At 35.9% G+C, this 25,868-nt stretch overlaps 1 protein-coding gene across 1 annotated transcript in view; it reads left to right on the forward strand.

The window, feature by feature from the left end:
* Nucleotides 1-25,868, forward strand: part of Sema2a (Semaphorin 2a) — a 799,786-nt gene that overhangs the window by 710,665 nt on the left and 63,253 nt on the right. The window contains exon 6 of the mRNA XM_081733673.1: nt 10,463-10,733. Within this exon, the coding sequence (XP_081589799.1) occupies nt 10,463-10,733 (271 nt within the window). The remainder of the gene's footprint in view (nt 1-10,462; nt 10,734-25,868) is intronic.

Below are 25,868 nucleotides of genomic sequence, written 5' to 3' on the forward strand. Positions count from 1 at the left end.
AAAAAAATATTTATAAGCTAATTGAGAACAAATTATCTCATTTTTTAATTTTTTAAAAAAACTATGTAAAGTTACAGTTTAAAAACTAGTAGGTAGATATTTACAAAAAACATTCGATAGAGTTGATCAAATCTATGTGAATTTATTAGTAATAACGTGTAGTTTTGTAGCTGTATTCAGAAAATATTCAACTTCAACATTTTTCGTTCGTTTGTTTATTGAAGTTTGGAGCCCCTTTTGAACACACAATCTATACAAGTCATAGATACTAATACTCAGTGCTTTCTTACCGGGAATCGAACACTGGACCACATGCACCAAGGCGCTCTCACCAGCCACTCGAACAGTGGGAAGGGTAGTGTTCATATAGTATGTATAGTAGTGTTCATTCTAATATTGTTCCACGGACTGAACTTCATATTTTTAATTTGATGATATAGCCACTTAATGTCACAAACATTTGTAGTGGCAATAAAAGTATGTAGTAACAAGGATAACAAGGATAAATAGTACATGCAATAAACACTAGTTTAATCAAGGATGTTATGAAATAGAGGATCTGCTGATATATATCTTTATCCTATTAAATTAATGAAGCCAAAAAACAACCGAGCATCGGCAAGTCTGATTGGCTATTCTCGTTTTCGCCATCGTCTGATTGGCTACTTTTGCTTCCGCCATGATTGTTGGCTCAAAATATTGCAATCTTATTAGGTGAAGTGGGCAGAGTAGGGGTGGTGAAACTCTGACGTATGGCTTCAAGATTTTGTTGTAATGGCAGATCCTCTATTTTATAAGATCTTTGAGTTTAATTCACAAATAATTAATGAAAGATTAAGTTTAACTCCCCGCAATAGTGCCCTGTTAGTTAAAGAAGATATCGTAATGATTTTGTAGGCAGAGACAAAATAACATTCCGGGTAAGTCTTTTTTCCCCTTCACTAATTTATTATAAAAACTGCTAAGTACAATGTCTTTGATTTACAAAGAATAAGTAGTGTCTTTTCCTTAAAGACCAGATGAAGGGATATTGATGTTTTGCCGGGTGCTCCTTCCGCTCATGGCAGTTCCCAGAACACTAGCAGGTTGTAGGTGAGATTAAGGATAACTCACTCAGCTCACGGCAGCCTTGCAAGGTTTTAGTTGAAGTTGGAATCCCTAATCCAGTGCGACACAGGGTTTAGGAAGGGTGTACTCCTAGTCCAATGCGACCTCAGAGCAGGTGATGGTTAGTTGATCAGTTGGTCGACTGATACCAGGTCCTTCTGTATTCCCTCTTTTATTTGACCTCTTCGGGTCCCTTCGGGAGGTCCATCTTCTTTCGGCTTCCCTCGGTGTCTTCCGTGTTGACTTCTCGTCTGCTTCATTCTTTATAATCAATAACACGTGTTGTATTAACATGTGCTTTTGTCGTGATGTGGGGATCCTTACAATATAAATCCAAATGGATTATGGAATTTTGTTGGTAGAATGAAGATAATGACAGAGTATGGGGGAATTCCAAGGAAACCAACAAAAGCAGAGTGTTGTTCACCACAAGTTTACATGATGTGGAATCGAACTGGGGACCTTTTAATATTCTTGGGGCAAACCTTCAATCAACCATCCACTGTGCCTATTAAAGTTGACGTAATTAATACGTTTAGGTTGTTTATTGTAAAAGAGCACCGTATTGGTTCTACGCTTATGTTCTTTGAACTAAAGGTAATGAATATTTGATGTAAATTAATATTATGGAATAATTGGTGGAATGAGAAAGTGGGAGAAAACTATTGAAACCTGAGAAAACCAATGAATACGATATTTTCCATCACAAATATAGTACCTGGAATCGAATCATAGAACCTTCGCGCCAGAGATAAGCGATTACCACTAAACAACCGTGGTCCAGCAGTTAGATGGATTCACTTCGTTATTTGTTCGGAGTTTAACTTCCTTTTGCATGATCAAGGTCACATGAGATTCTCCACTGGGAATTGAATTCGGAGCTCCCACACGTAAAATGTTAGCTTACCACGCACGGCTTGTCAGTGTGTAAGTCCTCAATACGAGAAGCAAAACTAAAATGGCTCATGGTCTAACCGAATGAAACAAGGCTATCATGCGACGTTGCCGTATGGTAAAAGAGTATGGTTAAACAGACGCAGTACAGCGTGAACACGTGGCAGATAGTCTGACATGAATGTATACAAAATGTGGCAACACTGCAGCTCTCTCATTTGCTAACAGGGAACTAGGAGCGCAAGCTTCAAACGCTATCAAGTTTACCACGCTTTAGTTATCCATACCCTCTGTTTTGTTGAAATTTAGCGCCCCTTTTCAGTAGCCAGACTATATCAGACATGGGTCTACAATGTAATGTGGAATTTGATTGCTTTGAATGCTCTTTCACCGGAAATCGAATCCAAGATCTCGTTAGTATCTCATGTTAACATTAATTCAAACTTTTAAAAATAAAAAAATGGAACGCTTTGTGCTTAAAAAAATAATACAATGCCCATGAAATGTAGAGATATAATGCGAGGTGTTGAAATAAAATATCTGTGTCGCATTGTTTGAAAGAGCACACGCTGCAGAGCATTGCATTTAAATTGAGAAGTTACTAGCGTTTTCTTGTAATACAGAGCGCTAGAATTTCAGACAGAGAATTAGTTTGTTTCTTTTTTTAGCAAAAGAAAAAAAAGAAATTGTGTCGCGCATTCCATGATTGAGAAAGAAAAAAAAACCAGAAACACAACTTTATAATCTTGTAAACTTAATGTATGAACATGGCGGTTAAAAAACAGTGTCAACATACTCGTTCTTATCTGACGACAACTTTTTTTTTTCTTTTTATCCCTTTTTTATTTCGTTAATACTAATCCACTTGTTTCTGTCCTCGTTTTTCTTTCTCTCTTTCTTTATTGTAATGCTCTGCTCATTCGAGTCTCTTCTAGATCTCTTTCGTGGAACGCTTCGCTTATCTTAGGACACTACTTTTTCTCACTTCACTCTTCCCCTTCCTTTCTTGTTGTATTTCTTTCTTTCGTTTTCTGTTTTGCTCCAATGTTAAGACAAGCATAGACTGTAGATTATCACACGTTGCTCGTACAGTAGGATTTTTTTTTTGTTTTTCGGTCCACACGTTCAATTCATTCCTCAACATCCGTCCATTATTTTTTCCCGTTCTTGTTCGTGTTCCATATTACCCCTCTGCATTTTTTTTTCTTTTCTTGTCTTAGTTTGGTTCGTGTATTTCTTTCCCGTAACACAACCACTAATACTATTATTCTTGTTGCTATTAGTAGTAGTAATAATGGTGTAGTAGTAGTAGTTCCAATCCAAATCTTTCTTCCTCATCTGAACTTGCTACCCGTGATTCTACTTTACTTCCATGGTCAGTTCTACTCACTCACCACTGATAACAACCACATGAGTGCACTAACACGAAACAGGGCTGCATCATAGTTGCCAACTTCATAGCTATATAATTTTTATTTTATCAAACTACATTTTCCCTTAAAACATGTTTATTTTTTTTTAAGTAAAGCATTACATTTGGGTTAATATATAGTATCAAAAGATTTTACGGTTTCGCCATTATAACAACGCCTTTATCAGATACAACAGATGCAATACTAAGAGCAGAAGTCACACCTCCATTCAATCAAAGGCAGGGGCGGCGGTCGCTCAATGGTAGAACGTTCACCTCTGGTGCATGGAGTCCTTGGTTCGATCCTAGCTCGCGTTAAGTAAACTTTGTGGTGAACAAACACCGTGTAGGTGGGTTTTCTCCGAATTCTCTCGTTTCCTCCCACTCTCTTCATTCTACTATTTCATTGATTTCTCATCATTACCGCCTCCTTTAGCCTAACCGACATAATCGTGGGACGTAAAATTTGAAGATTTCAATTCAATTTTCTGATCAAAGGCCGGCATTTGTTGACCTCAACAACTTAGAATACCAACACACCTATTCAACAACAATGCTCATATATCTTTATATGATACCTAACCTGATATAATACAGCTCTACCCGCTGGTCTTGTGGCTAACACGCGCGACTTTGGTGTACAGGGTCTTGAATTTGATTCCTGGTTGGGGAGCATTGAAAGCATTTCGGGTTCCAACTTAAGCTGTAGGTCCACGTCTCATATAGCGTCTGTGCTGAAAAGAGACTTCAAACTTTAATAAATAACAAGAACTGCATAAGAATTTGAGGATATGTATGCCAAGTCCTAAGTCGAAAATTCCTTTTTTTTTCGGAGAGAAATTTGAAGTTCAATACCTCGTGGACAATTTATATTCCTGTTACGTGGGCAACCAAAGCGATAACTATGTAGTTTATGGGCTTATATTTTACTGTTTACAAAAATCTTTTAAAATGATACTATCTATAAAAGTGAATGAAAGTATTAGTACAATTTTTCATGTTTCGGGCTTACGCCATTTCGCACCCAATCGGTGCATATTGAAACCTTGTTCTACATGAATGAGAATTTTAAGATCACATTTTTATAAAGGAACTTCTTTCATCCACAATCAAGAAGTATATATATATATATATATATATATATATATATATATATATATATATATATATATTAAATCTTAAAATGGTATTTTTTAACAATGCACGAGTTTAGGGGCCAAATAAAACAGTACCAGATATTAAGTTTGGATTTCTTCTTTACAAGGGAGCTCCTTCTTGGCTAAGCGGTTAGCGTACGCGCCTTTGGCGTGGGAGACCCGGATTCGATTCCCGGCAGGAGCTCAGGTGGTTCGGATTCCACGTTAATCAGTAGGTCCACGTCTCATATAACTTCACTGCTGAAAGCGACGCTAAACTCAACTTCTTTACGAGGTTCTTACTATGTTTTCATTTCTTTTTCTTTGCATAGTAATGTATTCGCATATGATTACGAATAAATTTTTAAATATCTGAAATACTGAAGAGGGTTGCTTTATTTGTATGAACAACGAAGTTTATTAAATGACTAGCCTTTCGCTAGCTGAGGGCTCTGCCCCCAGTCCTCAAGCGCTTGCTCGGCCCACCGCCTCGCGTTTCTTATATATTAGCTTTTGTTTCAAGAGTAGCTGGGGGCTTTGCCCCTGACCCCACGTTTACTTGGCCTACGTCCTCGCACCTCTTAAACCCAAATTTCTATCAGTAAATTTCTAGTTCCTTTTCGTATTTCAAGTATCTAAAAGATAGGATTTTGTATCCCAACAAAACGCCCATTTAAATAACACGAGAATCTTTTCATGCCCCCTTTAGAGCCCTTAAAAACTAAACATATTCACTTTTGGCAATTTTCCTGTGAGTTAGTCCCGGAAGGCTACAATCATATCAAATTTAATCATTGTGATCCTACAAAAAGTGCCCAATAATTTTGGGGTGTAAAAGATGTCCCATATAAATTACATGGGGAAGATTTTTCAGTTCCCCATAAAACCACTCTGCAGTTGGAAATTTTTATTTTTAGTGGTTTAATTAGGTAATGCTAATGAAAACGTACAAACATACCGAATTTCAAGTTTTTATTCCAATTCCAAGTAGCTAAAACATGAGATAATAGATCCATCCCTCTTTAGACCCCTAGAATTAAAAATATTTTTCTGTGGGTTAATCTCAGAAAGCTGCAATCATGCTAAATTTCAACTTTCCACGTCAACCGGAAGTACCCGTTATTTTATATCAGTTCATGTAATTTTATGTATAGTTAGGATGTAGGAAAACAATTTATTAGCTCAAAATCGAAAAATTATTAGTTTTTTAAAAAAATAATGAGATTGCAACTATGAGTTCGATGCTGTTTCTCAGAGAATTCTACTCACGTTTTCCGCTATCCAAGCGAAAGAAGAAACGGAGAGAAAAAGAAAGAAAACCGTAGCGATTTAGCTCCAGTATATTCTTGGAAGTTTTGTCGATACACTACAGCCTACAAGGATTGTATTTGCTTCCCAGCAAAATCCATCCATATGTCGAAGTCCGTTTATTGATAAAGAAAGGAGAAACAATCTGCACAAAGCTTGTGCTACTGGAAGCAACAGGCATTTCGAAATGCCTTTTATAGTTGTTACAGGGAGTACGCAATAGGCGCGGTAGAATTACTACCTCCACAGTCATAGAAAAATTCACTTAACGAAGCGTTTTGGATTCGCCATTCAAATATTTTTTTCTCTTGTTATTCGAATATTTGTTTTCATTATTCAAAAAATATTCGGATAACGGGTTTCGTTAGAATATTCAAAGAAACTATTATTCGAAATTTTACAACACGTCTCAAAAACTAAAGTTTGAGTTTTTTAATAAAAAATGAAAAATATAGCATATTTCTTGTATAACTTCGAAGTGATTCATTAATTGGTCCAAAAATATACATTATATATTTATACACAAACAAATGAAATTATTTTCAATTTAACGTCCTACGATTCTGTATACCTGTAATCAGTGGCGTATTAAGGGGGGACTTCCGGGCTTTAGCCCCCCCGAAATCTTACTTACTAGAGTAAAGTATATGAAATATCTTGCTGAATTTTCACATTTTCAGGCAAATCCCCCCCCCAAATGTTAGCAAAGCCCCCTCCGAAACAAAATCGTAAATATGCCACTGCCTGTAATGTTACCAATGAGACGAGAAATACCTTTTTAAATTCGAGACGAGACGAGACAAAAACATTCACGAATCTCATGGGCAACAATAGATCAGCCACTAGTCTTACATCTCATTGTTTTAATCTTTCACATAAAAAAATATAAATTCACATATAAAAATTATAAATAGATAAAGAGGGAGAAGGCGAAAGTTTTCCATATTAAAGATCCGTATTCCAACGTACTTCTTATTAACTATTAAATCAAGTTTTACTAGAAGCAGTTGTTTCAAAGTTTGTTCCGTTTCTGATAATATATGTACATTATAATTGTGTATATGCACATTTTACTATATAATCCCTGTGAGTGTCTGCCGGTTTTTCAACAATAATTTCCCAAGACGCTGCCTTGGGCGTGGCGTTCCAGTGCATTGGCCTACTCGGTCTCTGGACATGAATCTACTGGATTTTTATCTGTGGGACACATGAAAAATGGTGTATGCTACTCCTGTCAATGACTTGGAACAGCGTATCCATAACGCCTGTGCAACTGTTCGTCATGACCCAGGTATCTTCTAACTGGACACTAAACATCTCCTGTAGTGTGCCCGACGAATGTTTCGGCCCACGCTAACTGTGCCAAAATGCCCAATATGCTATGCATATGTTCATATTATCTTTTTTTTTTTTAACTTATCTCGGTGTCAGGAATCTCCTCCCGATGCTTATTACATTATTAAGTTACATCCTCTGTATATATCAACACACACATACTTTATCTCTCGCCAACTACCGACCGGTGAGTAAATAGTCGGTCAAAGGAATGAAAGTCGCTATATTCCATAGTCGGGCTTGGTTAGGAGCAGATTCGGTTAGGCTAGGATAGACTTGGTTCGCTTTGTATGTGGCACTTTATTTCCCGGTACACCCATTAGCCGGATCTGAACGGAATTTGGTGGACAAATAGAGAAGAGCATCGTTTAAGAAATAATGCTCGCTATATTTGGTCGCCGAGCTCGGTCAGGGACAGGCTTGGCTCGGCTCGATTTGTGTGTGGTGCTTAATTCCTCGGTAATTACTGACCAGATCTAAACCAAATTTGGTGGATAAGCAGCTCATGCTCTAAGGATTAAAAATTACTATATTCCGTGGCTGAGCTCGGCCAGGGACAAGCTCGACTCGACAACACAGGCTGTTTCACAACTTTACACGCCGGTATCTTCTGAATTTGGTTCATCTCGGCTTGTTTGAATTCCCTTTGAAGGCAAGTCATAAGCAATTCTTTTTTTGGTTTTGCAAACTTTTCGTCACAATAAGAAAACAATTATTTTCGTTTTCCAACTAACGCCACGTAACCTTCTTTGTGTATGTCTTTATTACTGTAGCTTTTGTATTTCACAGATCAGAGAAAGGTACGAGGGAAGCAATACTGGCACTACGTCAAATTTTGTTCAGAAAATTGGGAAGAAAATGTAAAAGTGTTTGATATGGTAAATTGGAAGTAATTGTTCAAGGCAATGCAGAAAGTTGAGTTTGACTGGAAGCACAGACAAATAATTTTGAATATATATACAAAAATCAAAGTACTGAATTGGTTATTGATTACAGAAAGAAAGAAGCAAAATTTAAAAGATATATTAGACAAGGATGTCCTCTGTCGCTTTACTTATTTAATATCTTCATTGAGGAAGCAATGATCAAAATGAAAGAAAGGACGAAAGGAATCCAAATAACGACATGTGCATATAATCACTGCATCAGATTTGTTAATGATATTGCTATAGTGGCAAACTCGGAAAATTGTCTAAATAAAATATCCAGGATATTAAACCACGAAATAACGGATCTCAGGCTAAAAACAAATACCTAGAAATGAAATCTTTGAGTTTTACGTCCCTCGCTTATGCCAGTTAGGCTAAAGGATGATGATCAGTAATGGATGAAATGGTGGAATGAAGGAAGTGGGAGGAAATGGGAGAACTCCGAGGAAACCCACGCACACGGTGTTTGTCCACCACAAAGTTCACTTGGTGGGGGGTGGGATCGAACCCGGGACCCCAAGCACCAGAGGTGAACGCTTTACCACTGAGTCACCTTGGCCCCACAAATACCTAGAAGACCAAAATCATGGTTATAGACAAGAAAGAGGACGAAGGAAGGATTAACATAAACATAGGCAAAGATCAACTGGAAGAAGTGGGTGAATTTTGCCATCTCGGTAGATATATAGAAAAAAAACCGATGTCAGAAAAATAAGAAATAAAAAAGAGCATTTTTGTGATCAAGTACATTATCATCGACGCTAAAGAAATTTCTAAAAGCCTTTTTGCGGTATGTCGACTTATGGGCATGAGAGATCTGGACATTAAGAAAGCAGGAGAAAACTCGACTCGAGGTAGCGGAAATGTAGTTTCGGATGTAGATTGCAAGAACTAGTTTGATTGACAGGAAGATGATACTACGAGAAGTAGGTGAGGGAAGATTACTACTTGAAGTAATAAAAGTACACAAAATAAAGCTAATTGGACACTAACTCAGAAAAGATGCTCTTCTCCAAAACATTTTCGAAGGCAAACTCCTGAAAAATATATGAAGAGTGAGATGGGGTTGCTTCCCACATGGAGATGGTAAAGGCTGCTGTCGAAAGGAAGCTATGGCTGCAGACACAAGGCTTAGCCTTTTGGAGAAGAGAGAGAGAGAGAGAGAGAGAGATCCTACAACGCACGCTTCTCTCAATAGAATTCAATAAATTCCCTCCAGAGTTCTTTGTTGTCATTAAACAACATTTTGCTCTGCTAAACCCGCAATAGATTCAGTACACCATACAACTGAAAACGAGACAGACTGAGGCCGTCTCCATGTAGCCGCTCGGCAGTTTACCATCCACATTCCAAAATGTTCGGTGTTAGGTTCGAATTGAAGATAGCTATCGAGCCGATCGTTCAACCCAACAAACCAGTCATGCATGTTGAAGGCGAGTCCATCCACTGTCGAGTATGTTGGGCGAGCTACTCCGACCCAGTGGGTTGGACGAATATGTTCGACTGTGGATTAAGAGGGGAGACGGGGGCTTTAAGACAGAGCAAACGTGAGTATGCAAACAGTTATACGATTCTTTTCGCTGACATTAGACAGCGATATTCCACAGCGTTACCATGTCACTAGTCTCTAAGAAAGCGAAATAAATTGCGTATAAAGCTGTCTTATCGTTAGTATGTATTCACGTTTGTTTACGTTGGAGAAACTTGTATCATTGAAACTTTGTAAACTTACTAATATAAATTCGTTTGCACGTGTTATATTTACTTTTTTGTTTAATATAGCAGGGTTACTTCCGGTAGTCCACAAAGTACTGGTACCAAGTGACTACTTCAATGTTGCGGATATACGTATTACAGTATTACTTATCATTCGCATGTATAAGCCACGTTCTTGAAATTTGATGGTTTTTAAATAAGTCTGGCGCATACACGAGATAGTACTGTATTTCAATTCTGAAACTTTTACGACTTAAGAAAAAGGAAAAGAAAAAAAAGTTAAAAATTGAACTTTACAAAATAAAGTTTAAAACATGCAAATTCTTACACATAGTTTAATAAACACTTGATATTTTGTGTTATGGTTATAGAAACGGCTGTAGATTTCTACTAGGCACAGCTACAATGCCAACATAGGAGTTTTTCTCGGAATTTTCTAATTTCCTCCCCTCTCGTATTCCACCAATTTTTCATCATTAATCTGCATTTATCATCATTCCCTTTTAACTTACAGAGCATAAGTTCATTAAGCTAAATACAATATTTCATTTTATTTCACTTTATGAGTTTCGATAATTAATATTTATAGTTATTACTACTAAATGTATCGTTATTCTTTCTTTCAGTCTAACTTAACGCACTTAGCAAGACACGAGTACGTAGCTGGAGTAGGCATGGGGATTGCCAGGTGTCCATACGACCCTAACGATAATTCTACCGCTGTCTGGGTAGAGAAGGGCAACCCTGGGGATCTTCCTGGACTGTACAGTGGAACAAACGCCGAATTCACCAAAGCAGATACCGTGATATTTCGAGCTGACCTACACAACTTAACAACAGGACGGAAGGAGTATTCGTTCAAGAGAACCATTAAATACGATTCTATATGGCTCGACAGTAAGTACCTTCTTGTTTTATTATTGGTATGTAACAGAAAGCTTATCTCTTGACAGGGACGTACGCAGGGGAATGGGTCTTGGGGGTCCGGACCCCCTTCCCGAAATTCCGACTTTTCTGTAAATTTAGTGTAATTTTCGGGGTGATTATACAAATTTTAATATATTCTTTCTCAGTAAATTTAAACCTCCATCAAAAGCTTTAGCCCTCTCCCAAAATAAATTTCTGCGTACATGCCTGCATCTTAATTATTCCTGATTAACATTAAATACTTAACAGTTATACGATGTTAATTCCTTCTAAAGTATGCGTGACTCAAATTCAGATATTAAAGAAGCAGTGATTTCCAACGCTATAATCATGTGACTTCACAAGATTGTCCCCTTCTGAGTAAAACACATGGAGAGGAAAAGGAGCAGGCATGGAATCTAGTATGATATGAAAACAAGAAAATTGACAATATAGCGAGGCTCCGTGTTCGATTTCCGGTGGGAGAGCATCGTAAACGCATTGAATTCCCTTTAGTCTCGTCCTATATAATCTTGCTGATAACAAAGGACATAAAATACAGATCAGTCAAATCAACATACGTATGATATGATGAAATTTACAACCCACCATTGAAGATAAACAAGGCAATACCAGTTTGAAAACTAATCAATGTAGCGAGAAGCTTCGAATCGAACCTAACACTGTCACGTGTCTGTTATTTATCGCAACTACTATAGTACTATAGGAAAGCAAAGCTGATAACTGAATGACAAAGAGAGGAAAGAAAACTTGTTGTATCCCCTTTAAAAAACGGCTTTATATTCCTCTAGTCTTAAAAAAAATCCATTCCAAAACTTAGAATCAAAATAAAGAATCCCTACTCTTCATAAGACCAGCATTTCTGTTATTGACACGAAGGCGTTTAGGAAAAGAAAATCAGAAATAATTTAACACAGTATATATATATATATATATATATATATATATATATATATATATATATATATATATATATATATATATATATATATATATATATATATATATATATTACTTTACCCTTGCATTTTGAAAGAAAGGCCATTTAACAGGGAACGCGAAAAGATACAAAGCGACGTAATTTCAACCAACTATAAAACATCCGGAGAACAAGACGAAGTCTTGGTGTAATCAGACGGGCTATGCATATTAAGGAAATGAAATACCCGCCCAGAAAATCCATCTTTTAATCTGAATTATTATCACTAATTTAGCCTTTCCGATGCGGAATGAATTTTTAAAATCTACTTGCATAACTAAGTAACGAAGAAAATTTCCCAACAAGATTTTGTACTGTTTCTTTCACCCGTATTCCAACAGGAATGATTTAAAATTCTGTGTATATATATATATATAAAGTTATACTGCTTACGGACAAACTAACAAGAATCTTCTCATCAATTTTTGCCTTTGCTCTTTCCCACTGCGTTTATTTTTAACGCATCTTTCAACTTCATTCATCTCTCCTCTCTCCTATTCCTTTCTTCTACTCTATTCGTAAGTCTTTGTGGTAAAACTTATTAGCGTGTGGAAATGACAAAGAAGAAGAAGAAGAAACCAACTGCGTACGTACAGAACCTCGTCTCTAGAAGTTCCCTCAAACTCCCCTAGAAGCGTATGTTCTTTTTAACGAAGAAAATGACACTGCTTGAAGGTATTTCATCATAATAACGAAAGAAGGCGAGGGAGCTGGAATAGTTTTTTCACGCCGTGTAATCTCATCTTTAAAGGGTGTTTGTGTCAGCATTCATTGTTCCGTTTGGAAAATCCGTCCCTGATTTTATATTGACGGAGACTTCCATCCACATTCCCATCGCCTTTAATGAGATTGATAAATGGGAGACAAAAGTGTATTTTCACTACGAGAAGGGAGTGCAAACAATGAGGAATATGCATAGGTGATGTGTTTGTTCCTCAACCCTCCTAAAGTACATCATCACCTCAAGCGATACGTACGACATGTGATGGAGAAAAAAAAGAACTTTTGAAACAATATTATATTGTTGATGGTTTTTCAAGCATATAAAGGGTAAAATCTAAAGGGGTATAAAAAGAAGAGATGCCTCCACTGTGTGAGCCCGGTTGCTTTCAATGAACAGAAGAAAAAAAAATCCTACTCCACTATGTTCTTATACAATTTACACAAAACGATTCGCAAATTGGGGAAGAAGGTTAATGAATAGCATCCCCGTCCTATGTTCAGTGGGCTGCTTTTTTCTTTCTTTTTTTTTCATTGGTACTCAGGCGAACTATCTTCAGATCAATATACTGTATATTTTACGTGATACCAACATAACTAATTTTATACGGAAGAGTTAAGCGGTAATTGCTTATTAATTGGGTTCTCACGATTATATGAACGAATCTTCGAAGCAATAGAATGATTTACTTACAATTCATACAGTAAAGTTCCTGGTTATCATGACTATTTATATATGCAAACGAGTCTTCGACAGGCTTTGTTCTTTTATTATTATTATTATTATTGGTATTTATCTTAATACAATGAAGTTTTTGTAATCATGATCATGCTCAATTCAACGAGTCTTCAAAATACTAAGTTTGTTTATTTATAGTAAAAATTTTCGCTAGCATGATTATTTTCAAATACGGATGAATCTTCTCACTTTGGAGTATTAGGTTAATTTATCATCATCATCATCATCATAGGTATTCTGCCATTATTGACAGATCATTTGCTGCAACTGAGAAGCTTCCATGCTCCGCAGTAATGTCCATCTTTCTGACCCATACAGCACAATACTCATACGAAACATTTTATGAGTCTTTTTCTCAACTCTTTATTCGAAGTTCCACAAAATAGTATTTTCTTCCTGCTAAAGGCTTCTTTCGGCATTCCTATCCTTGCTTGTATTTCACGTTCACACTTCATATCATTACTAGTAATACTACCCAGGTATCGAAAACTAGTCAGCTGTTCTATTTTCTCCCTTCCTACTTTTATATTGCACAACGACCGCTTAGTTCTAATCATCATGACTTTTGTGTTCTAACACATATTTTCATCCCATATTCTTCACAGCTCTTCCTCAAGTTTTCTAACATCTTGTTCATTTTCTCTTCAGCTTCTGCAACGAGCGCCATATTTGCAACAAGGTTAATTTATTATACTTGGAATTTACACTCTGAAGTTTTTTTTTCTTTCTTTTGTAATGAATGTTTTCTTACGCTGATGAATCTTTGAAGGCTGGGTATTATTAATGTAACCTTAAATCGCTAAAGTTCTTAACATTACTATTTCAAATACTTAAAAAAAAAACGATTATACTTACAGTATATTTCGACTTATTATTAGACATGTGATGACAAATTTAATAATAATGAGGGAAAGAATATTAGGAGCTACCCTCGTGGCAAAATGGTTTGCGTCCTTGCATTTGGTAAAGAATACCTGAGTTCGATTTTTGTTGAAACAATACTTTCAGTCACATTCCCTCTCCCTTACGCACATCTACAGAGTTGTAATCTGATCTACCTTTAAACGAACATATAGACGTTTCATTTAAAAGTCCTAAAATATTCAAATAGATGAACAATATTTTATATACGTATTAGCATTCAGGGACAAACATAGATTGACACTTCGAAAATAATCAACATTCATTCCAGCATTCATTTTGAATATATAGGTTATCAACTTTTTTTTTTTCTTTCCTTTTTGTGCAATTCCTTATTCAAAACATGAATTCACGTACAGATTAATGCTAAAACATTATTTTTTTTCAATTAGAAAAAACATCCAGAGACAAAAACATGCAAATAAATTCAAATTTTGCCAAATGAGTGAAAGGACAAAGGGTAAAATGTACGGCCAAAAAAAAAAATGTAACTTTCATGCGGTTTTTAGTCTGTATATATATATATAGGAAAGCAAATGACCATAGATACGTTATTTGAACATTTCGGCACCCACTGATATCACGTACGTATGTGTGTGTGTATAAAGGATTTTTGAACGCATGACTAAGCGATCTGCCTGTATACTGTATGGGGAGGTGCAGCCAGTGGAACCCCCCCGATCCCGATCTCACAACGGCTGATTAGACCTAACAAGGCAACTCAACTGGATATGCCGATTGGATAAGCGAAACTCTCTAAACTCAATCAACTGAACATGCAAATGGCACCGATATAATCATATACATACATACATACATACATAGAATATATATAAAATGTTACAGGATGACTATAAACAAATATCTCCTAACCACCAAAGTTATCATATGTGTTTCTCTAGCTTTGCATGGAATATGAACAGAAAATTTCCTTCGTAAGTTTCGTTTTTAGATGTTTTCGAGTTACCATGCGACCAAGTTCTCTACAATATTTATCTTTCTTTTTCAGAAGTCTTCCATCAAGAGTCAGTCTTAAATAGCTTTTCAGTTTCGCCAAGGTGTAGGTTTTCCCATGAGACGAGAAGAGACTTGAAATTTCGTGACTACATAGGAGACGAGACAGATATTTTCCATAACAAACAGATACACTTTTCGAGACGAGATATCACTTTCACTCCTTTTCGGGACAAAGTTCTTCCAATGAAAATAGATATGCTTTCCGAGACGAGATGTCACTTTCACGGAACCTTTTTGGGACAAAGTTCTTCCAATGAAAACATATGGTTTCCGAGACGAGATGTCACTTTCACGAAACCTTTTCGAAACAAGACAAAGTTCTTCCAGTAGAAACAGATATACTTTCCGAGACATTACTTTCATGAAATCGTTTCGGGACAAGGTTCTTCCAATAAAAACAGATACGCTTTCCGAGACGAGATATGGCTTTCACGAAACCTTTTCGAGATAAACAAAGTTCTTCCAATGAAAATAGATATGCTTTCCGAGACGAGATGTCACTTTCACGAAACCTTTTTGGGAAAAAGTTCTTCCAATGAAAACATATGGTTTCTGAGACGAGATGGATTGTCACGAAACCTTTTCGAGATAAACAACGTTCTTCCTATGGAAACACATATGTTTTCCGAAACGAGATGTCACTTTACCGAAACCTTTTCGAGACAAGACAAAATCTTTCCAATAGAAACAAATACACTTTCAGAGATGAGGTATCACTTTCACAAAAACCCTTTCGGGACAAACTTCTTCCAGTAAAAACAGATATGCTTTCCGAGATAAGATGGAATTTTCACGAAACCTTTTCGAGACAGGACAAAAGTTCTTCCAATAGAAACAGATGTATACACTTTCCGATACTAGATATCATGTTCAGGATACCTTCTCGAGACAAAACAGTCTCAACTCTTGTTTGGGAGGCAAAGCTATCAATGAGGCGTCTCTCGTGCTGCCATCTTTTCACATGTTTACAAAACAGATTATAATAGATCCAGAAGACCCGAAATATGGATAAATGATCACATTTTCTTAAATATGTTCAAGAAATATTTGTTTAAAATTTTTTTTTTTTTTTTTTTTTTTTTTTTTTTTTTTGGAAAACTAATTGGCTGACGTTGGCTAGCAACCAGAAAATTTTACGAGGAACTTTTTTTTTTTTTTTTTTTTAGCAATATGGAGCAATTCTGAAATAAAATAATCGGATAATTTTTGTTGAAGATTTTTTTTTTTAATTCGAGATGAGACGAAAAACATTAAAATTTTTATCTCGGTTTCAAGACAAGATTAGAAATTTTGTGAGCAACGCTAGTTCACCCAAGTCTCAGATTTCAAACACTGTAACGTAAAAATAAACCTCTCTTGTTTGAATTTTAAAGATTATATAAATGCGATATAAATACTTTGTTCAGCCCATTCTTTCGCATAAAACGTTATTTTAGTTGCTTAGTTCACGAAGCGTGTGATTTAATGAAGTTTTGCATACGTATAATAAGAGACAGATGTCTCCGGTTAAATTCTAGGTCAAGTCAGCTTTGGTAAAAAAATAAAAGTATTTACTGGAGGTTCTTCCACATTATCACTCCACCGAGTATTTCATAAATCATTCATTTGCATGAATCATTAGTATCATTTTTTTTTAGCTTAAAATTCATAAACGTGGAACGTCAAACCAGAAATTTCATTTAGTTTTTACTTTAATTGTAAATGGTAGTTTCGTGAAATGAAATCCAGTTGTATATTGTCTTTTCACTAAATGATGGTTGTTGTTTAAGATAACTGTAACAACTCAAAAACCACGAATCAGTCGTTAGAACAGAGCAGCCCAACAGACCTTTGATTTGGTGGTTCTATTCGTAGGAAATGATGTTTTATTTCCTTACAATCGGTTTGCATTGATTCTTGATTTTCCCTTTCTTTCTTTAAATTGATTTTTTAAAAAAAGATAATAGATAATAATAGATAATAATGATGAATTATTTTCTAGTTTTAAGCACTAGATTATTATTATTTTCTGCTTTTTAGCACTTTTATTACTTTCTGCCATTTGGAACTTTTATTATTTTCTCCTTTTTAGACCTTTTTTAAATTATTTTCTGCTTGAGCTTTTACTATTTTCTGCTTGTTATAGTGCTTTTACTATTTTCTGCTTTTTAAAGCGCTTTTGTTGAAGTGAGTTAAGATTTTTTTGAAAAAGTATTTTTTTAGTAAAATATTTTCATTAAAAATTATTTAAAACGGTATAGCTTTTTGTAGAACATAGTATATGTTTCATCGGAAATTAGAGTTACTCGCATAGTTAGGGTGAGAGGGAAATTAGTGAGAGGGAGAATCACTCGGTTCAACAGTGCACAGCATCAATAGTATAGTAATATACTAACGTGAAACGAGGAAATTTTACTATATCGGGGAAGAATCTTGCTCCCCCCCCCTGAAACATAATCTGAATTGACGCTCATGCTTTAGCCACGAGAAAGTTCTAATGCACTACGTATTCCAAGGAAATTATTATTATTATTATTATTATTATTATTATTATTATTATTATTATTATTATTATTATTATTATTATTATTATTATTATTCCTATTATTTGTAAAGAACATGCAGTGGATAAATTAAAGTTTTGGACCGAATAGATTAAATAAAAGGAAAAAATCTTTTTTTTATTCATTAAAAGAAAAGCCGAATACTAAAGCATAACTATATACTACATAAACTTATGTTGTCTATACATTCCATGTTTTTCTAATAGTTTTAGAGCCTTTAATTTTTTTTTTAATACGGTGTGTGAGTTTTATTATACAAACATACAAATTTATTATTTTCTGTGTGTTTTCTGATGTGTGTGTAAATACATACAAACAAATATTTTTTTTTAACTGAAAGCAAAGTAATATATGATGTCGGCGGGTGTTGTTCTGTAACGCAAATGAAAGAAAATCCGTGTAAATATATGGAGCGTAAAAGCGCCGATCTAATGTACTGTGTAATATTGACCTTTTTTTTCTGTTTTTGCATTGGTGCTCATCATTGGTGTCCTTAGTGAGCGTTCACAGAACGATGCCTCTTCTCTTGTACCGTAACATATAGGAGTCTCTCATCTGACTAGAGTTATGCATCTTTGTCTTTACACGTCTCTCGGCGTTTTCCGCCGTTTTGAGTTATGACGTGGAAACATGGCTGGCCCGTTATATGAGCTGCGGAACGAGGTCGTAAACTTCCCTCAAAATAGCAGCCCTCATAGAATATGAACCCCGCTTCCCAGATTTTTACGATGTAATTCACCATTCCCGTGGGCTTCTTTTCAGATGGTCCTCCAGCTTCTATAGATCTACTATCTTTTCTTTGTATTTCCTTTGCTTTCCTTGGTATCATTGCTACTCCTTTTTTCTGTAATGTATTATCCCATCATTATTTATTCATTTCTCTCTCTCTCTCTCTTTCACTCTATCTCTCTCCCTCTCTCTGTGTTGGGCTTTGTGCATAATGATATGTATATATGAGTGGAATGGCCATAAGCTACTGCGACCATTGCAAGGTTGCTTTCTGGCCTATGCGAGTGAAGCATCTTCCTTTCCCTTGTGTGTCCCAAACCCTGTTAACCATGAATTCCATATAAAGTGTAACTAGTCTTATTGCATGGCAGAGGTTTATTATGAGCTACTGCGTATTATATAACTCCTGCTGGTGCAACTTCTCGTGCCCATAGTGTCGTTTTTCATGATGGCGACGAAATTGAATTTTCCTTTCTAATCTTTTTGTTCTCTTTTAGGGAAAAAAAAAGATCTAAGGGTGAAAGTTGAGTATCTTCCAAATGATATGCGATCATATAGACACAATTTTTCAGTATGCATATTAATGCGTAAATATATATGTTGTGTCGTTTCTCTTCATCCCTTTTCTTTGTTTCTTTTGTAGGAGAGAAAAGGGGGTGAAAAGAATTCTAATAGTGTATTTACATAGAAGAGAAAATTTACGTATTGAGGTTGTAAAAGGAGAAATGAATGTTTATTGTAGCGAGGGCGACTGTGGAAATTTACGTAGGTTCAGACTGAGATGTTCAAATTGTTCGTGGATATTTAAAAAAAAAAAAAAAAAAAATCAATTTTTGTTTCAGTTTTCATCCTCGGTAAAACTGAAACCGGGTCTGAAGACTTTCAAAAACCGAGTTTTCAATCAATTCGGTTTTCTGTAAAAAACGGTTTCGGTTTTCTCAAAATCGATTCGGTTTTAAAACCTGTTTGATTTTCTAACACATATATTTCCTTCGTTAGTTTTTTTTTTTGAAACGAATACTACTAGAACAAGAAATGATACCGGATTTGGCGAAATTCACGCTGGTTTCAGTAAAACAACCCAGAACTATTCAGTAAAAAACTGAACCGGTTTAAGAGAAAGCCGAAATGTTTCGATTTTCCTAGAAACCGATTTTGACCATCCTTAGTTCAAACACTCAAGCCTGGCGTTCGAGCTTAATAAATGAGCACGAGCCCTGTAAGTAGCTAGCGTGCCAGACCCTGAGTCCAACCCCTTCGTGAGCCCCAATGAGCATAGGGAGCACGAGCTCAATGAAGTATCATAAATTGGCCGAGATCGAGCCAGCACGAGCCTCATTGAGGATAGCGAGCCTGAGCTCAAGTGAGCACGAGTGCGAGTATGAGCTAGCGTGAATCTTATTGAGATTCCTGAGCGCTAATCTCTTTTGGGATAATAAGCCTTACTACGCGCGAGTGCAAAATGGTCATGTTGGCTGTATGTAGGCAATTATTTTAAGAAAAAGGAATGGTCAAATCTTAGCTTCTGCAATACACGATGTTATTTATTTATTTATTTATTAACTTAAATATCCGTTCTTCGCACGGAAAGTATGGAAAAGTGTTTGAACCTCTTTACCCTTTAGGATAGGCATGGATAATGAATTTGGACTTAAGCCTCTGGAATGTCACTATTCATCTCAGCGATCTCGAAAACCATGACTTGGCCACTAATATCGGTCGTTTTCAATTATTTTTCATGCCAACCCTTTTTCACCTTTAGTCCTTACCTCATACCGATGGGTTTGAACTTGGATTTAAAAGACATCTGGAGTGTCACTATTCATATCAGCGACCTCGAAAACTATAACTTGAGGAGTTTGATGTAATTAGGGCGTAAGCGAGTTTACGCCCTTTTTGCATCAAACACATTTGTGGCTTTTGCCATGCTTGTTTAGCCTCCTGGTAACATTTCAATTCAATATCGGAATAAAATGCTGCATATTACATTGTTTTATGTAAGAAAAAAAATAGTACTTAAATTTTCAACATCGTTTTCCTCCATCTGCATATTTCAGACTTACGCCCTTATAGCATCAAACTCCTCAATTGGACTTTAACATTGATCTTTCTATAAAATCTTTGTCAACTTCTTACCATTCCAACCCTCATCCCCCATACCGATAAGGGATGAATTGGGACGTGAACAGCATCAGAATTGTCACTATTCATCTCAGTGACTTTGAGAGCTATGGATTGGGCACTAATATCGATCGTTTTTGAGTATTTCTACATGTTCAGCCTCTTCCACTTTGTCGAAAATCTGAGTTGGGCCAGGGTCCATTCATGTACCAAAAAACATCACAATTGGTGTAGCGATCTAGGAGGAGTTAAATGCCAAAAACATTGTTACATTCATTTTTATTGATACAGATTTATTTATTGGTTACATTTAACGTCCCTTTTGAATAGGTTGCCAATGTTGTAACGTTACTGGTGAGTTTTACAGTGTAAATCTATAGGCATTACAGACTCACGGGAGGTAGCTACACTATGATTTGAAGAACAGAACGTTTAGCATCGAAGAAACATTGAGTTAACATATACAGGATTGATTACATTGATTATCGTGATCAGTGGCGTATTTAGGGGGGTGGCTTCCGGGCTTAAGCCCCCCCCGAAATCTTACTTAGTATAGTAAAGTAAACGAAATATCTTGAAGAATTTTCACATTTCCAGGCAAAGCCCCCCCGAAAGTTAGCAAAGCCCCTCCCGAAACAAAATCGTAAATACGCCACTGATCGTGATGTTCAATTTGATATCAAAATGCCAATTATTGCGCTCAAAAATTGGAACTATCGCGGCCGCGAGATGTAGCCTGTTGCATATGCAACCAGAATTACATTTAGTTTGAGGTTTGACTGTCCACACAACATTCCACATATCCGACGGCATCTGCTCATCACTTACCAACAACTGTCCACTTTTTCCTGAACACAATGATAGAACTAATCATGGGTCACTCGGGTCATAACTTTTGTTCGGGTCATCCAGGCCTGGGTCTCTTTTTTTTAAGACCCAGTCTGAGCCGGTGACCCAAACTGAATCTGGAAACCAGAAGCAGCCGAAATATCATCTCTGCAGCACTACTGCAGAATTTTGTAGTTGGTTTATAATGTTCACTGCTTGAGCTCGAACATTTATCTGTTTTAATCTTGGCGTGACATTTCTTAATCAAGAATACCATGGTTTTCACAAATATAATTTCATCCTTATTTGTTTTCCCATTCGTGTTTATTTAACATACCCTATAAACGTAGAATATAACAAAACGCTTTTTATCTCAGAGCGCGATCTTTTATACTCTAAACGACAAGTTTTACACGTCGATTAAACTTTGACGAACCCTCATACGAGAAATTTATAGCTTATATTTTCTGTGATTCTGCCGCATTTGTGCTTAGATAAACTTTGCAGTTATATTTCAGTGCAACATTTAACACAGAGACGCTAACAACAAGCAAGAAAGAAAATTATATTCAGTGAAAAGGCAGTGAGGGAGGAGAGAATCATTTTTTTTGTTAGAATTGCATTATTAGCCTCACACAATTTGTATATGACGACGTTTCATCTCTAGGTCAGACCAGGTCATAAGTCTCTCCAGGTCAGTTCGGGTCATGGGTCTGTCCGGATCATCGGATCTGACTGCCTATGGGTTACCGGGTCATAAAGTTCGTGACCCAATGTGGATTTTTTTTTTTTACTTAACGTGTACGTTTTCTTTTTTACTTTTGTAAAATTAAACTAGATTTGAAAAATCAGTTGCAGTGATCGCACATTTTATACGCATTATTTATCCCAAATATCGCGGATTTTTCGTGACAGCAATGAACCATGATAATTGAGGTGTTCCTGCATATATCTAGTGTGTGGGGTCACTGGTTAGATACCCCATCTCAGTAAGTTTGTAGGCTACAACACCATGTCCGTTGGTTTTCTCGGGGTACTTCCGTTTCCTCCCACATTCTCATTCCCTGATTATTCCATTGTCATTCACTTGGCTTCATCATACGTCTTTCTTAACCTAAAAAGGGCATAATCGTGGGACGTTAAATTGAAAGAAAGGTATTCCTGTATGTACTAAGTACACTTTTTCATTGTAAAATCCTTTTCATTTCCTGAAATGCCTGTTAACCATTCTCTACTCATAGTCTTCCTTTTATTTCCTTAAGCCTCGGCTTGTTCATAATCCTTTAAACCAAATTATATAAAGTTCTCTGGCTTAATTTATTAATAATCCACTTGGTAAGGCATTAACCATGATTATTTGGAAATCATCTTCGCTTCTCCATTCAGCTCCTTTCCCTCCCTTCCTAGCTTTTCCTAATGATTCTTTTTTTCTTTTCACAATTCTCTCTCTCTCTCTCTCTCTCTTTATTATCATTTTCTTCTTCGCTTTCCGATCTTCATTTTAATGTTCTTTCGCATTTTCTCTCCTTGTCTTAAAGCGTCTACAGACTTCCTTCTATATGAAATTCTTGTTCATATTACGAGAGTTTATCCCAATAAAGTCAAAGTAGAAACTAGGAGGTAGGTAGGTGCATTATGGGTAATGGGCTAAGACCCAATGACAGAACTGGGAAGGAGAGAGGGAGAAACTTAAAGGAAAATCATCAAAAAACAGTAGTGCCAACCTCTACTTTTATATTACATAGTAGGAAACAAAGAATTTGATTAGAATTCGTTGAATAACTGTCTCATTATTATTTTTGTAAATTTTGCAGTATGAGTATATATATATATATATATGTTTCCAATGAACGGAAATTTTAAGTTGATTGCAGTTTTATCGATGTGTTTTCCAGAAATATTTTGATGTCGCGGTTGCCGCACGGTTCTAAACCGGGTCATCCCGGTTTGCAAAGAGGAAATAGAATGATAACTGTCCCCAATTTACCTACGTATTCTTCAATATATATGATCTGTCCGTTTTAAGCATTCAACTCTAATCTGACAAGTGTAGTTCTATCTTATGCTCGAATTTATGCTGTCCGATGCAAATGGGAGTGGTCAAGTGTTGCCAAGGACTACACAGAACAGCCACTACATGTATCAAAATGAAAGTGGGGATTAATAAAAAAAGGAACTATTCAGAACATAAGATAAGGAAACTTCTATCAGTCATTTGTGTCCAAATTGTTTTGTTTTGAAACATTTAGTAGCGACAACAAACTTTTTTTTTTTATCCCTCATCTTTCTGTGAAGGATTCAGTGTTTTTTGCTGCTGTTGGCAACACTAGGTTGTAGTCACCGACTAACAACTCTTCATGTATGAGCACAAACCAATACGTCATTCAAGATTGCCACCTGCACTGCAATGAGAGGAGAGAAAAGGAACGATGTACCGGAGAGTTACGCTATAATGTTTCTTGTTGTTCTTCTTCTTCTCGGGTCAGCAATTCGATTGGTTTGATGCGACTTTCTAGCCTTCTCTATCCTGAGCCTGACTTTGTTTCTTCTTCTTCTTCTTATTATTATTATTATTATTATTATTATTATTAGTAGTAGTAGTAGTAGTAGTAGTAGTAGTTGTTGTTGTTGTTGTAGTAGTAGTAGTAGTAGTAGTAGTAGTATTCAATGTACCTTTTCTTCCCTACATCTTGTACAGGATGTATTCATAATTTCCTCTGCGATTTCGAACATTAATATTGAAACAACCATGAGAGACATAAATTAATTCATATACACGTAGAAAATTGCAGAATCTACCCGAGATTCTAATATGCTTCACAAATGCACGATATGAGTACCCCCAGTAACTCGGCAGACATTAATCCTATATTGGAGATCTTATCATATACGTTCCACATACGACGATCGGTATCAACGAATGCTTCCGTAAGTCTATGCTGCAGTTCTGGTAAATCACATGACATGGGAATACATACTTGGGTGGACCAAAAGAGTTTTTTTTAAGTAGTAATATGCGGAAAAGTTGCATATTGGGGAGATGGAAAAAGAGTAATAAATAAATAAATAAATAAAATACTGTCTACTATCGTCTAGCGCACATGTGCTTTAAAGTTTGACAAAATATAGAAAATTGCACATTTTTATGATAATTTTAAAATTAGCCTCTTCCCGAATGTAATAGCTCAAATTCTTATGTATTAGAACCACAGAAAATAACGTTTAAATATTTTTAAATACATCAATATCTACCTGTTGATCATTACCTAATGAAATTTTGAAACAAAATTTGCAAATAAAAGTAGATCACAGTTTAAGGAGAAAAATACTAACAAACTTAGATGATATTTTTGTTTTGTTTTGTTTTGTATACTGAATACAAGTTTAAATGGTTAAAAACAAATTATTTTAAACCATTAGTAATATTTATGAACAGATTTTTTTATTGACAGGACCTATTGACAGAACTTACTTTTATCAATAAAAAAAAATCTGTTTATAAGTATTACTAATGGTTTAAAATAATTTGTTTTCAAACATTTAAACTTGTATTCAATAAAAAAAAAAAAAAAAAAACATGTAAGTTTTTAGTATTTTTCCCCACTTGAACAGTGATCTACCCAGGGGTTAAAGTGGATCTTAAAAGATAGTGGGACAGATGACTTCACGCCGTCCCCCATGTCTATCTTTGCCCATTGTATTTTTTTTTTTTTTTTTTTTTTTTAAGCGGGGGGACGCCTTAGATATTTTTTGGGTAACGGCGTCCTCCAGCGTTCCTCCTCACTTTTACCCCTAGATCTGCCTTTATTTGTAAATTTTGATTCAAACTTTCATTAACTTTGAAGGCAATGTGCGACCGGAAGATGTTCATCGATTTTGGATGTTGATAAATTAGCTTTTGACAAAGTACTTAAAGTTCTGAAAACAAGTTCTAAATTCATCCCTCTTTCAACGATACAAGGAGCGAATGAGCCAATAAATATATAAACCTTGATAATAACAGAGCGGTAAATTTAAAGAAGGAACAAGAACATTTTTTTCTCTCGGAGAAAGATTGGGCGGGGAATACCAAAATTTTAAATTGGGTTCTCTATTCTGCCCTACAATCAAATCAGATTTTTTTTTTTTTTAATTTAAAGAAACAACTGAAAGTTTCAGTGGGACTGTAGGTGCTCGCAGGGGGACTCAGCCTCACCTACTACTTCCTAGCTACGGGTCTGTTTACATCACGTCAAGACATATTTAATTACCAGTTGTTCAGTGGCTCAAAATCACAAGGCATTTCGCGGAGGAGATGGAAACGTAATCCCCTCTTGTAGAATACAACATTACGAGGCAGTTGAGAGAACAAAGGATACTTTTTAGAAAGTGAGTCCAGATTTATATTGATCCTCCCGTAAATTTAATGCAAATAGATATGTTTTCTTGGCATACAGCTTGTAACACTGGTGGCAAGAGCTGGAAAAGAGACAGCAACTGGAAGTGAATTTGAGCTCCTCTAATGCGAT

The sequence above is a fragment of the Thermobia domestica genome, chromosome 12, assembly GCF_964235325.1.
Source record: "Thermobia domestica chromosome 12, izTheDome1.hap1.1, whole genome shotgun sequence".
Lineage (NCBI taxonomy): Eukaryota > Metazoa > Arthropoda > Insecta > Zygentoma > Lepismatidae > Thermobia > Thermobia domestica.